Genomic DNA, 15,184 nt, shown 5'->3' on the forward strand with positions numbered 1-15,184 from the left:
AAATCACTATATTTGGATATCCGAATATAGTCAATTTTTTTTGTGTGCCAGATATTGGATGTGAAAAGAAGAAAATGTTTGTGGTTGTGTGAATTTCCCATTACAGGAATTAATACGTTAGCCTATTACCAAACATCTAGTTAGATTTGTACAAAGAGAGAGAGAGAGAAAAATGTCTGTTTTTTACAACCTTGGTTGCACTTGATTCCATTGGAAATTACTCTACAAATACACATTTGACAAAGATGATAGAATGGCTATGGTATAAGTATGACTGGAAATTATTTTTGTATTTTGATACTGAATGAAGAAATGGGTTGTTCTATAAGGCATAAGTTTTCAGATCTAAATAGACTTATGAAAGTGTGTTCCATAGCAGTAGGCAAATAATATATGAGGGGGAAGTTGTTTTTGTGCCAGATATTGGATGGGAAAAGAAAAAATGTTTGTGTGAATTTCCTATTTCAGGAATTAATATGTTAATACCAAAAATGAAGAAAGATTTTACAAAGAACAACGTCTTTTTGTTTGTTTTCAACCTTTAAGGTGTTGAAAATTTATTACTGAAAATCTGGCAGAATGTTGTATTAAAGAAAAGATAAAAAGAAAATAGTCTGTGTGTGTGCTGTGAAGTGGTTTGAAAAAATGAAATCGGAATCGGCCAAAATCGGTATCGGCAGGTCACACTCCATGGAAAATTGGAATCGGACCAAAAAATTGCAATCGCTGCATCTCTAGTAAAAACTAAACTTTAACTTCAATTTTGGTGAGTAATTTTCATAAATTTAAAAGGACAGGTTTTCCACCAACATCAAGCCCAGCAAACTAATGGCCTGCCCTGTAATGTAAAGTTGGGTCGAGGAATGAAACCAGGCAGGGTTCTGGTAAAAATTGTTTTAGCTGTCTTCTCTTAAAGAACTTAAAGGAATTTAGATTGAACTGAATAATCTCAAATGCTTCTTGTAGCTTTAAAATAGTCCCAGCAGATGACTCTGAAGAAAAATACTGTGTTTGAGAACACCGCCCGCTGTAAACACTTTGCATACACTCCAATGACCGACTCCACTGACCGCCACGACACCACCGCGCACGATTCCCTCATCGGCACAGTGGAGCACCACAAATTGCTACCTGGTCTGTGGGAAACGCTGAAATGTTTCACAAACCACATTGGTTAAATTAGAGATGGGTTTCAAGTCGTGGGAATGTTGGTGACATTAGAAGCATAAGAAAATAAATGGACCATCTGTTACAGCTGTTCCTTTTAATTTAAAACAATAATAAATTTTAATATTACACACACTAATGCCTTACCCAATTGAGGCAATTTCTTCCTATTTTCTGAATTCACAAATCAGCACTATCAAAATAAGCCATTAATCATGTTTATCTCTTCTTTTTGTGTGCGTGCGTGTACAAGACTTTTATAGCTTGTGGAATCAGCCGTTTCACAGATACCGCCATTTTGGATTTGGCGCGGTGCACTCTGGGACCGTTTGGGAACAAACAAAACATCCCATGCGAGATGTCAGCCTACGCGAACTTGTTGTAGACGTTGTGTTAGTAATTAAGCCATAAAAGCCTCGTACTCATTTGTCCTGCCAGTGTGTTTTACTCCTAGAGTGAAATGGGTGGTGCTGATCGATGTGCAGTTTATAAATGCAACAATGATCGACGGTATAAGGACAGGTGAGCGATATTATGAATATAATAGTACTATACTACATGTAGACTATAGCCATAATGGTATTATTATTATTAATGTTTTAGTATCATCGGTCAGAGGGGACTTTATAAACATGACATTACCATGGTTTACCCTTTAGTTGAAATTTTCGGATAAAAGGTTGCTTAGTTTAGAATCTACATCAGGCCGCAGGACTTCGGTTCAAAATGGTGATTTAAATATATGGACCAAGGCTTGTTTCGTTTGTTGAAAAACAGGTTAACTAAGTGAATGTATAAAAGTTATCAATCTTAAATTTATTAATCCTATTGGACTGTAGACCTATATATCTGATCTAAATCAAGACATAGATAACACACTTACCTGGAAGTACAGGTAAACACAGGTGTGCCCATAATCCTATCTTTTTTCACATGTGGCACATATCTGAGCTATGTTGATCTAAGCCAAGATATTGAAATTTATGTTTATTTTTCTTTTAAGATTAGTTATCAAAAGATCATGTAAAAGAACTTAAGTGGCATTCGTGTCCTGTCAAGTGGCGTCCTTTGTGGCTGCGGTTGATCAACCGGAGTGACCTAAAGATGCTATCAGACCACACAAGAGTTTGCAGCAACCATTTCGTCTTGCATTTGAGGTAAGAACACCTCGGGCTGACAAATATTCCTTCAAGGCCTCGACCGTCCAGGAAAGAAAATCAGGCACGGGTGGGGTGGTTTCTTCCATTGCAGCATCCATATATTCGGCTAATACATTCGGAAAGTAGGATGATTAAATCAGCCATGCTGCCTGGTTCAGGCGTTTGTGTGTCCCCAAACGGTCCCAGAGTGCACCGCGCCAAATCCAAAATGGCGGTATCCGTGAAACGGTCCATTCCGCAAATTAACTTTCCCGGCGTGAATTCACAAGCCATAATCCACGACACAGCTATATACAAAGTCACAACTACTCACCACAAGAAGGCTTTTCCAGTTCGCCGAAAACTCAGCAGCATCTCTGGGCGGGAGAAATAAGTTTTTCTTCGTTTCTTTCGGTTTAGGTTCCATGTGTTTGTAGAAGTATTTCCTTTTCTCGCCAGCTCTGGCTTTTCCTTTATCGCATTTAGTTTGCTTGTTTGATCTTGCACTAACAGCCGAAGTGGGTTGCTTTCGCTTTACTTGAGACATTTCTAAACAGTGGAGCAAAATGGAAAATCAACATACAATTTAACTTAGCTAAACCAAAATGTAAGATGCATTGTTAACACTAACATTGATCATCTGTCAAGATTTGTTTGTGAATATACGATGACCGATAACAGATTCCCAAGTAAAGCAATAGATATTTAAATGAACGCCCTTGCTAGTAAAAATATCTATTACACTAATTAAAATAGTAACAAGTTACATATAATTTACCACCTCCAGAGCATGTAACAACCATGCCGTCAGCATTTCCGTCTTATGTGTAACGCTTACGACAGGCTTCTTCTTCTTCTTCGGGTTTTGGTTGGCGGGTTACGCCCCTTACTGGAACACACACACAACCCTATACTCCTATCATACGTTTCATTCAAACTCGAGAATATAACCCCGTATCCCATAGAAAAATCAACAACTTTCAGATTCTCCCTTGAAATCCCAACACTGCAGCGAAAGCAGTGCTCCTTCTGCAGTTGTTGTTCTTCTTTTGGGTTTGATGGCGGTTGGCAAGCCAGCTTAAAGGTGCATTATCGCCACCTACTGGCCTGGAGTGTGGAACAGAAGCTTGGCTGGGGGGGAAGGAATCCCAAAAACTTAATTTACACTATTACACCTGTTCCTTTTATTTAAAAAAATATATATATATATATATCATCTCTCATATATACACACACACTAATGCCTTACCCAAGATATTCTCTAGTGTGATGTTAAGCTTTATTTCTTTAAGTGCTTCACTTAGTTTCTTTCTCTCCTCCTTATAGAAGTTACATTTCACTACCACATGCTGCACTGATTCTGGCTGATTACAGTGTCTGCATAACCCAGTTGGATGTTTTCCTATTACACGAAGTGTCTTGTTAAGTGCTGTATGGCCTATTCTTAGACATGTGAGGACGGTTTCTTCTCTTCTGTTTCTCCCCACCTTTCTTCCAACACCCACATGCTTTTGTATTTTGTAGATATGTCTTCCTGTATCACTGGTGTCCCAGTACTCCTGCCATATTTTTTCTGTTTGACTCTTAATGATGGTTTTAGCCTCAGCTTTTCATAATGGAGCTTGCAGATGAATTGTTTGTGATTTCACTGATTGTTTTACCAATATGTCTACTCCCTCATTTCCTTCTACCCCTACATAAGCAGGAACCCAAATGAAACATACACTTATTCTGTGTATTCTGTATATGATATATTTCATTTATGATATCTTGCCTGCATGATTTCCCTGACCTGATGCTCATGAGTGCTGATAAACTATCTGTTGCTATTAGTGTATTCTTTTGGTTGTTTTCCTCTACCCCTAGTAATCCTAGTATTATGGCCACAAGTTCTACTGTGTATACTGAAAGATGGTCTGTTGTTCTCCTTTTTATAGCTGTGCCATATTGATTTATTTATTTATTTATTCTGAACAGTAAAGAAGATATAAAAACAAAAAAACAAAAAAATTAAAAATGCAATAATCAAAACATCATCATAAACAAACAGAATAGCATAGCCACAAGGCAGTAACATAATAATGTTCGGAAAGGATTAGGAAGAAGTAAATAACTTATCAAATCCTAACCCTCTATACCACCACTAATCAAACGTCACTTTCTGCCATAATAAACTATATATACACACACAAAAGGAAACAAAAGCAACAAAAAAAGAAAACATACCAACATGGTATAATATCAACCAAACCAAATCATATATACAGATACTTATGTTAAGCATATCTACACACACAATACATACATATGCACATACCTATAACTATACACATTCATATCATAATTATGCTTATTATATACAATTATAGCACTGAGACTTTTCCTAGAGAAGAGCTGGGAATAGTCCACTGAACAGCACACATGTTTCCTTGACTTGGAAAAAGCGTTCGATCGCATACCGAGAGGAAAAATGTGGAAAGTGATAGGAGAAACCGGCATTAGTAATAGGCTCCTTAAAGCACATATGAGAACCAGCGCAGTACTGTACTGGGAGGCACTACTTACTTTGAAACCAACACCGGTGTACGCCAAGGAAGTGTTCTCTCTCCACTTCTGTTCATTGTCTACTTTAACCGTACTATATAAAATATAGAAAGGAAAGACTTCGAAATCGAACGCTTTGGGTATGCAGATGACATTGCACAAACCGGAAACAGTACACGAAAGCTACAAAGAGTTATGACCCAGTGGGACCAAGAGCTGATTACAGCAGGATTAAAACTCAGCTATGAGAAGTATATGAAGTATATGAGTATATGAGAGTGGGTCGAAAGCAAGGTGGAGGCAGCATTTCCATAAATAACCACATCCTCAAAAAAACGACTAGTTTTAACTACCTAGGTAGCAAAATGACTTCGGATAACTTGACCGAGGAAGAAATTAACAACAGGATCACAAAATTCACTAAATATTTGTGTGCCCTGTATCCTCTCCTGAAGGAGAAGAGTATACCCAAAGATGTAAAAATTTGTATATACACAACCATTTTAAGATCAGTCCTTCTGTACGGGAGCGAAGTCTGGACTCTAACTAAAAAACTGAAAAGTAGGCTACAAGCCACCGAGATGAGAGTGCTGCGACTCATCTTTGGGGTTACCAGAAAAGACAGAATCAGAAACGAAGTCATCTGCCAAACGCTGTCTGTTGAGTCCATACTGGCATTAGTTGAAAGAAATCAACTGAGGTGGTTTGGACACCTGTACAGTATGCCAGAGGACAGAGATGTAAAGAGAATCTTTAACTGGACACCCAAAAAGAAAAGGCCAGCAGGTAGACCAAGAAAAAGATGGCTGGATCAGATCACTGAGATAACCAGAAGAGAAGAACCAGACTTCCAAGCAGGCAAGAAAATGGCTGAGGATAGAACAGTATGGAGAGCATTCATAAAGAGGCTGACAACTTACAGGCCGTTGGCCTAAAGGTGTCAGGGTGAGAAGGTGAGTGAGAATATACATATATATACACACACACGGATATATATATATATATATATATATATATATATATATATATATATATATATATATATATATATACACACACACACGTGTGTATATATATATATATATATATATATATATATATATATATATATATTAGTGCTGTCAAAAATGTTGCGTTATTAACGCGTTAACTTGACTCAATTTTAACAGCGATAATTTTTTTATCGCGAGATTAACGCTCTGTGACATAATGTAGGTTTTTCATAAGCTTTTGAAACTGCCAGGAACTTGGAACAGAGACTTTGCTTAGAAAACCAATAGCAGCTAGACTGTAATGCCACGCCCCGCACAGCCAGAGTCCTCTGCCCCCCCCAGAACCAGCATGGGCAGGGCGCGCTAGTAGAGATGGGATTTATTGCTCTTTGATGGGATCCGCATCTTTGTGATCCATTCTTTGAAAAGAGCCGTTCAAAAGACTGGCTAATTTGGCTCTTTTTAAATATTTATTCAGTTTTAAGAAGACAGCGTCTAAAGAAGCCAGATCCCTCTGAACTGTAAACTCAATGCTATCCCAGAAATCCTTCCTGTAATATGCAAATTTGGCCGACTCTGATTGGACAGCGCGACGCATCAACAGGCAGAAAGTGTAAAAGTACAAAATGTGTTAAGTGAGCTGAAACAGTAAAGATCAGATTCAATGCAATATTTTTCAATGAACAACTTAAACTTAATATAATAGTGTACTTTATATTATAATCAAGCATGTCAAGCCTACCATCACTGTGTAACCTATCTCTCTGATTAGAGTTGTAGACTAACTCAAACAGTAGATCATTTCACTCATGGTTCTCTTGCTAGCCCCGGCACGGTGCTCGGCTTAGGTTTCACTTTGCAGTGGCTGTGTCAAGACGTGCTATGCTTTGCAATAAAAAAAAAAAAAACATTGGTACAAAGCAAGCCCATTCACTTTTTTATGCTGATAAGAGAATTACAATGGTTTTTTATGTGACAAAAATGTGCGATTAAATTGCGATTAATCACGAGTTAACTATGACTGTCGTGACATTAATCGCGATTAAATATTTTAATCGCTTGACAGCACTAATATATATATATATATATATATATATATATATATATATATATATACCCATACCCACATAGATACACTTATATTATCAATACAGTAGAATGTTATTGTAATTCCTCCTCCCTATACCTCATAAAGATCTGTTCCTTATACCTTTTTTTGAACTGGTTTATAGTTGTACATTTCATGAGCTCCACATTCAAACTGTTCCATAGCTTTACTCCACAAATAGAAATACTGAACATTTTTAATGTTGTCCTAGCACTGCGAATTTTAAATCTCAATTTCCCCCTAAAATTATAGAAACCCCCCATCCGACAGAGGTGGGACCAAGTCATTGCTTTGCAAGTCACAAGTAAGTCTCAAGTCTTTGCCCTCAAGTCCGGAGTCAAGACAGGCAAGTCCCGAGCCAAGTCCAAAGTCAAGACTGACAAGTCTCAAGTCAAGTCCTAAGTCCTGCAGTTTGAGTTTCGAGTCCTTTTAACCACAGAGTAATAATATATTTACACAGATCATGTATGCTTTTAAAATCTGTATTTATTTATTAAAACAAGTGCAACTGAAATTGCAGGAAAAAAAAATAGTGCTGACATTGCACTATTAACCAGTCATTAACATTTAACTCATATTTTGTAAGAATATTCTTCATTTTAAAACCACTCCTTTACAGAATAAACACATTTGAAAAAACAAGTGCAACTGTAATTATTTGTACAAAAGTGCTAACATTGTATTTCCATGGCATATTGCATTTCAACTAGTTCCACAGCAGTTTGTCCTGTCCTGTACTTATTTCATTTATCTCATTTCATATTGTCTGTGTGTTTATTTGTGTGTGTGTACACATGTGAGAAACAAATACATGAACATAACAATGAACAGGGTTGTGCTTTTTATATGTCAGAGCCCTATGCTGCATTGCATTTGCAAAAGACCAAATTGGCCAAAAGTCTGTCAGTCATTTGTGCATGATGGGAACATAGTATGATGCCACCATGGCTGAAAACTCGCTCTACGGGAGCACTGGAGGCAGGCACTGCCAAGACTCTGATGGCCGCCCAGAACAAAAGGGCGTTCTGTCCTTTGGCTATGTCAAGGTAGTGACTTAGCTGTAGTGATGGAGTAGTTCCAACATCCTTCTTCTGCCTCTTATGGTATGCAGCAAACAGCCCTTCTCCTTCTCTGAGGTCCTCTTGTTCTTCTTAATCAACAAAAGGCACAGGTTGCTCAGTCTCTGCAGCATCTTGCAGGATCAATTCTGGCAAAAAAAAAGTAAAAACAATAGCAGAGAGTCCTTATTACCATTTGTGTTGGTGATGCAGTGTGTTAGACTGAAATACTACAGAACACTTAATTATTGTTGCAGTCAATTAGATCAGATTATGAGGGAAAAAGTTACATTAGACTCAGTAACTCATTTTAACTTTAACTCGTTGTGCCATCTCTGCCTTGACGTCATGATTGACCAGCACATGGTGCTCCACCCACAACAGAGAAAAGGCTGGATCCAAGGCAGCTGCTTTGAGGTAGACTGGATCTGAAAAGGGAGCAGTGACCCCATCTTGTGTCCTGGCCATTTTCACGTTGATGAAGATTCCAAGAAATCTGTTCAGGGATGCCTGGAGACTTCTGACCAGGCTGCTCAGGAAACAGACTTGAGGCTTCAGCTTCTCAAGGTGGTGGTTGAGGGACAAGACGGATGGAACAAAGGCACTGATTGTGATGACCTTCTCCCCCTGTGTCAAATCAATTGCTTCTCCAAATGGCTTCAAGATGTCCACCAACTCCTTCAACAGATTCCACTCCCATGCTGTGAATGACAACTCCCTGTGCCCAGCCTTTTCTAGAACAGTGCAGAGCTTTAGATGATTGTACTGGAGAACTGCCTTCACTTGCCTCAGTGTTGAGTTCCATCTTGTGTTAACTGCAGCAGGGATGCCTTTCTGTTCCCCAAATTCAGCATCAAACACATCTTTGAATGTTGTGCTTGTGTGCAGCAGTGAGCTGAGTTTTGATAACTTTGAGAGAGGAGATACCATTTTTGTTTCTTTCAAACCATCTCCCACCACCAGCTGAAGAGTGTGTGCAAAACACTGCAAGCACTGTTTCTTTGCCATAGCAACATCTACTGTTTGCTGATCTTCCAGGGCTAAGTCACACCAGAGCTCAGGGTCATCAAGATTATCTCCATCATAGTCATCCTCTTGTTCACTGGGTAAGCATACAATGAATGCTTTTCGCATGTTAGCAGCATTATCACTAATAATGTAGTCCAGTTTATCTTTAATGTTGTATTCATCATATATTGACTCAAATTGGTCACAGATTCTTTCAGCTGTGTGTGAGCCTTTGAAGCGCTCACAGGCCAAGAGATTGGACTTCAGCTGTATCCTCTCTGCCTCTTTCTCTATCCAGTGCACAGTGACACCCAGGAATCCCCTCATCTTTCCAAATGTCCACAGTGACTGAAACATGGTCAGTGTTGCTCAATTGAGTTTTTAATTTTGAACGTCTCTCTTCAGTGAGATTCTCTGTTTTTGATGTCAGTTCTGTGACACACTGGGGTGTACCATACTTGCTGTCAAGTACTGTCAGAAAGTGCCTAAAACTCTTGTTTTCCACAATAGACAGGGGCAAGTTGCAATCAATAATCAGGTCGGACAGAATTGCATTAGTGATAGCTTTCTGCTGTGGATGACTCATGCTGTAATGCCCGACACGATTGTCCAGGAATTGTGAGATTGAAGGCTGTTGTGGTTCATTTGTGATGCTTTTGTTCATCTGGTATTCTTCAAATCTGTAAGAGGTAAGCATATTAAACAGATGTCAGAAAATCCCTTATAGCCACAGATGAATTGTATTGAAACTACTCTTTATTACTCATATTATTAATATCAATCTTAACATTGTGTTATGAATTGTATGTGTATGCATTGTACTGTATGTCTTTGTAGGTGGCTAAAATACGCGTTGCTACTGACTGCAGTCTACTGTGTGTGATACTGTACATTGACTAACATTATATATAAGTACCTCATACAACCCCGCTTCAAAAAAAAATCACTGAACAAATGTATAAGGGAATGAACTCACAGTGGACGCAACAGATTACCGTGTTTGCAATGTAACACTCACATGTAACCGTGAGTTTACAGCCTCATTGATTTAACTACACAGCAAAGAAAAGTTAGCCAATAAATGTTAGCTTTCATTCAGAACTTACCTTTCTTTGTGCAACTTCAAATGTCGAATGAAGTTGGAAGTTGTTGCGTCTCCATCTGTAATCTTCGACCCGTATGTTTTGCATACTGTAATTCATTTTTTGTTGACCACCTCGTAGTTTTTATACCCAAATGAAACTATCTTTGGGATCATTTTTCTAACTGGCGCGTTGTTTGACGGTTCCTCTTCATTGGTTGTCCTGCAATTTGATTGGATGGATGCTGTCGGATCAAAACAACGTGGATCTAATTTGATTGGATGTTGTGCCGACAACAAATACATGCACAGACGCACACATACACACAATGAAAGATACGTTCCTTAATAACATACTTTTTAATCTTTGGGTTTTGGGGAAAGCAGCAAGTCTTGTCAAGTCAAAAGGCTCAAGTCCAAGTGAAGTCACAAGTCACTGATGTTAAAGTCCAAGTTGAGTTGCAAGTCTCTTTACATTTCGTCAAGTTGAGTCTAAAGTCATCAAATTCATGACTCGAGTCCAAGTCATGTAACTCGAGTCTACACCTCTGCTATCCGAGAACATTGTTTGGATATTCCTTGGTACTTTATAATTCTTACTTTGTACATTATTAAGGCAGTTTTATATTCTATAATATCCCTGAATTTTTAAACATTTAGAATTTAAGAATAGTGAATTAGTATGATCTCGGTAACCAGCACTATGAATTATTATAGCTCTTTTTTGAAGTATAGTTATTGCATGAAGTGAACATTTATACATATTTCCCCACAACGCTGAGCAGTAATTTAAGTACGGTAAAACCAGGGAACAGTAAAGAATGTGGAGTAAATTATAGTCCAGGACATGCTTAGCTATACTCAACACAGATATGCTTCTTGATAGTTTAATTTGTATGTATTTTATATGCGATTTCCAATTAATTCTATCATCTATTATTACTCCAAGAAATTTATTATTAGAAACTCTTTCAATATCAACACCATCTACCTGTACATTTATTGCCCTATTTATTTTATAATTATTAAATAACATGATTTTTGTTTTAGACAGATTTAATGATAATTTATTTTGATCAAACCAACTTTTTAACCTGCACAATTCTGAAGAGATTATGTTTTCTAACTCATGTAAATTTGTTCCAGAACAAAACATATTTGTGTCATCTGCAAATAATACCATCTTAAATATCTTTGATACATTGCGCATATAATTTATTGTTAGGACTAGGACTGTTTTGGCCTCTAGAGGCCGCTGTTATTTCCTTTTCATGTCGTGTTTATTTTGGCCTCTAGAGGCCGCCACTGTTCCTGTGTTTTGTGTTTGTGTTAATTGCCTAATTATCTTCACCTGTGTCCTTAATTAGTTTGTGTATTTATACCCCTGAGTTCAGTCCTCTTGTCACGGAGTCTTTGTGCTGTTATGTTTATCTCCAGTTTCCTTTGTACTGTGTTTTTTGATCTTCTTAGCTTTTGAATTTTTGCACTTTGCTTTTCTTTTGGATTATACTCTTTGGTTTTTTTTTTGTCTTTTGTTTTGCCCTGTATATAGTGTATATAGTTTAAATAAACCTTTTGATTCTTTTTCTACTTCCGCCTCACGCCTCTGCATTTGAGTCATCCCCCTGGTGGCCTAGCCCCCACTAGAGACCCACTATTATCACACCAACGAACCAGGTTCGAATCCCAGCAAAACCCTAACATTTATATAAAGAATAAACAGTTTAGGACCCAATACTGACCCCTGGGGGACACTGCAATCAATATTCAAACAAGTTGAGACAGAGTCACCCAACTTCATAGCCTGGCAAGCCAGACTAAATGTGAATATTTAGTCTGGTCTCTGTCGTAGACATTTCCGAAGGGTGTGGGTAGGAACAACCCGTTGTCTTTCAAACTGTCTCTGTGCGTATAGGCCAACGCTCTGACCAATCAGGGTGACTGTGACATAGTCAGAGTGACAGAAAGCAGTAGGGGAGGGTAAACAAACAGGGCGAGACAATTACCACCATAGGGTTTTCACTTAGCCCCATCCTTTTGGCTACCAGCGGAGCCAGCTGGTAGATCAGACTTTTGCCATAGCCGGTCGGCAAAACAGCGAAAACATCCTTCTTGAAAAGGAATGAGCGGAGAGCCTCTTCCTGCTCATGTTTCAACGAAAACTCCAAGTCTAATTCTTCTAAAACTGATTCCAAAGCGGAGTCAAATGAGCACTGTTCAATAGCTGTAGCCATCTTTCCTGTTGTGCTTTCTCCAGCGTCGCACAGCCTTGTCGTCACTCCTGCAAAAGCCCGCCCAAAGAATCCAAACAAAAACCTTGTGTTGTGATTGGCGGGCACGATTTGATGCCCGGGGTGTGTTGTTGATATGGTCCGAGGCTAGACCCACTCGTAGGCAAAAATATTTTTGGCCACGAGGCGGGTGTGTCTAGTTTACTAGGCTACCAACTTCACAAATTGTGTCCTGTTGCTCAAATAACTTCTTATCCAATTTAATACAACTCCCCTTATCCCATATTGTTCCATCTTATTAATTAATATATCATGATTAATAGTATCAAAAGCTTTTTGAAGATCAATAAATATCCCAGCAACATATTTCTTATCATCTATAGTTACTGATTTCTTCAATTGATTCCATTAGTGCCATCTCTGTTGATCTATTTGCTCTAAATCCATATTGACTATCACTGAGTAGTTTGTATTTCTCAATGAATATATCTAATCTGTTATTGAATAGTTTTTCAAGAATTTTGGAGAATTGAGGAAGTAAAGAAAGAAGAAACCTTTATTCGTCACATGCACACTTCAAGCACAGTGAAATTCAACCTCTGCATTTAACCCATCTGAAGCAGTGAACACACTCACACACTCAGAGCAGTGGGCAGCCACACCAGAGCGCCCGGGGAGCAGTCAGGGATAGGTACCTTGCTCAAGGGCACCTCAGCCCAAGGCCACCCCACGTCAACCTAACTGCATGTCTTTGGATTGTGGGGGAAACCGGAGCACCCAGAGGAAACCCATGCAGACACAGGGAGAACATGCAAACTCCACACAGAAAGGCCCTCACCGGTCACTGGGTTCGAACCCGGAACCTTCTTGCTGTGAGGTGACCATGCTAACCACTACACCACCATGCCACCCAGGTCTGTAATTTGTGAAGTTGTGTTTGTCCCCAGATTTATACAATGGAATTACTTTTGCTATTTTCATATTGCTTGGAAATGTACCGGTTTGAAATGACAAGTTACAGATGTATGTTAATGGTTTAGAAATCCCCCCAATAATAGTTTTCACTAGTTTCATATCAATATAATTACAATCTGTGGATATTTTATTACTACATTTATTAACTAATGCCGCTTTTCCACTACCAACGCGGCTGAGTTGGGCTGAGCCGTGCCATGCTGAGTCGAGCTGAGAGGGGCTGTTGGAGTTGCATTTCGACTACAACCGCGCTGAACTGTGCTGGCTGGAAGTGGGTGGACACATTGGGTGGAGTTAGCGAAAGTGGGTGGACGTCACGTGATGTTGTTAGGCGGCGCAAACAGTGACATCAGTGATCTTTTAAGCGGTAGTCTCACGACCCGGATAGTAAACAATAAACATGGAGTCGTTAGTGTTGCTGGTCTTGGTGCTGTGGCTTGTTGTCACCGACAACGCCAACAGATACTGGCAAGAGCGTATAGATGAGGCGAGGCACATAAGGCTTCAGAAATTCTCGTAATTCGTAATTCTTCTTCTTCCGGGTTTACGGTGTTAACAGATCCCAGCGTGCTCGCGGGGCGTGTGTAGGCATGTGAGGACACGCCTCCTCACCAATCAGTGCACAGGGGAGTGTCTCCTCATGCCCCTAGCCCCACTCGGCTCGGTTTGGCTCGCTTCAGCCCTACTCCAAAACCGTGCGAGTTTTGGGGGCTGAGCAGGGCTGAAGCGAGCTGAGTCGTGCTGCTCTAATGCCGCTTTTCCACTACCAACGCGGCTGAGTTGGGCTGAGCCGTGCCGTGCTGAGTCGAGCTGAGTGGGGCTGTTGGAGTTGCATTTCGACTACAACCGCGCTGAACCATGCTGGCTGGAAGTGGGTGGACACATTGGGTGGAGTTAGCGAAAGTGGGTGGACGTCACATGATCTTTTAAGCGGTAGTCTCACGACCCGGATAGTAAACAATAAACATGGAGTCGTTAGTGTTGCTGGTCTTGGTGCTGTGGCTTGTTGTCACCGACAACGCCAACAGATACTGGCAAGAGCGTATAGATGAGGCGAGGCGCATAAGGCTTCAGAAATTCTCGTAATTCGTAATTCTTCTTCTTCCGGGTTTACGATGTTAACAGATCCCAGCGTGCTCGCGGGGCGTGTGTGGGCATGTGAGGACACGCCTCCTCACCAATCAGTGCACAGGGGAGTGTCTCCTCACGCCCCTAGCCCCACTTGGCTCAGTTTGGCTCGCTTCAGCCCTACTCCAAAACCATGCGAGTTTTGGGGGCTGAGCAGGGCTGAAGCGAGCTGAGTCGTGCTGCTCTAATGCCGCTTTTCCACTACCAACGCGGCTGAGTTGGGCTGAGCTGTGCCGTGCTGAGTGGGGCTGTTGGAGTTGCATTTCGACTACAACCGCGCTGAACCATGCTGGCTGGAAGTGGGTGGACACATTGGGTGGAGTTAGCGAAAGTGGGTGGACGTCACGTGATCTTTTAAGCGGTAGTCTCACGACCCGGATAGTAAACAATAAACATGGAGTCGTTAGTGTTGCTGGTCTTGGTGCTGTGGCTTGTTGTCACCGACAACGCCAACAGATACTGGCAAGAGCGTATAGATGAGGCGAGGCACATAAGGCTTCAGAAATTCTCGTAATTCGTAATTCTTCTTCTTCCGGGTTTACGGTGTTAACAGATCCCAGCGTGCTCGCGGGGCGTGTGTAGGCATGTGAGGACACGCCTCCTCACCAATCAGTGCACAGGGGAGTGTCTCCTCATGCCCCTAGCCCCACTCGGCTCGGTTTGGCTCGCTTCAGCCCTACTCCAAAACCGTGCGAGTTTTGGGGGCTGAGCAGGGCTGAAGCGAGCTGAGTCGTGCTGCTCTAATGCCGCTTT

General features: G+C 40.3%; 1 protein-coding gene and 1 long non-coding RNA gene across 3 annotated transcripts in view; one reads left to right on the forward strand and one right to left on the reverse strand.

Annotated features, from left to right (window-relative positions):
• Window positions 1-3,368, reverse strand: part of rexo4 (REX4 homolog, 3'-5' exonuclease) — a 61,379-nt gene extending 58,011 nt beyond the window's left edge. For both annotated transcript variants that reach the window (XM_060935775.1, XM_060935776.1), the window contains exons 1-2: window positions 3,088-3,368; window positions 2,641-2,855 (exon numbers count right to left, since the gene is read on the reverse strand). In XM_060935775.1, the coding sequence (XP_060791758.1) occupies window positions 2,641-2,855; window positions 3,088-3,109 (237 nt within the window). In that variant the 5' untranslated portion in view covers window positions 3,110-3,368. The remainder of the gene's footprint in view (window positions 1-2,640; window positions 2,856-3,087) is intronic.
• Window positions 1,501-5,831, forward strand: LOC132895326 (uncharacterized). Its single transcript, XR_009655725.1, has 3 exons — window positions 1,501-1,689; window positions 2,171-2,324; window positions 3,633-5,831. It is a non-coding gene; the product is annotated as an uncharacterized LOC132895326 (long non-coding RNA).
• The last annotated feature ends 9,353 nt before the right edge of the window (window positions 5,832-15,184 follow it).

This window comes from Neoarius graeffei, chromosome 12 (assembly GCF_027579695.1).
Source record: "Neoarius graeffei isolate fNeoGra1 chromosome 12, fNeoGra1.pri, whole genome shotgun sequence".
Classification (NCBI taxonomy): domain Eukaryota; kingdom Metazoa; phylum Chordata; class Actinopteri; order Siluriformes; family Ariidae; genus Neoarius; species Neoarius graeffei.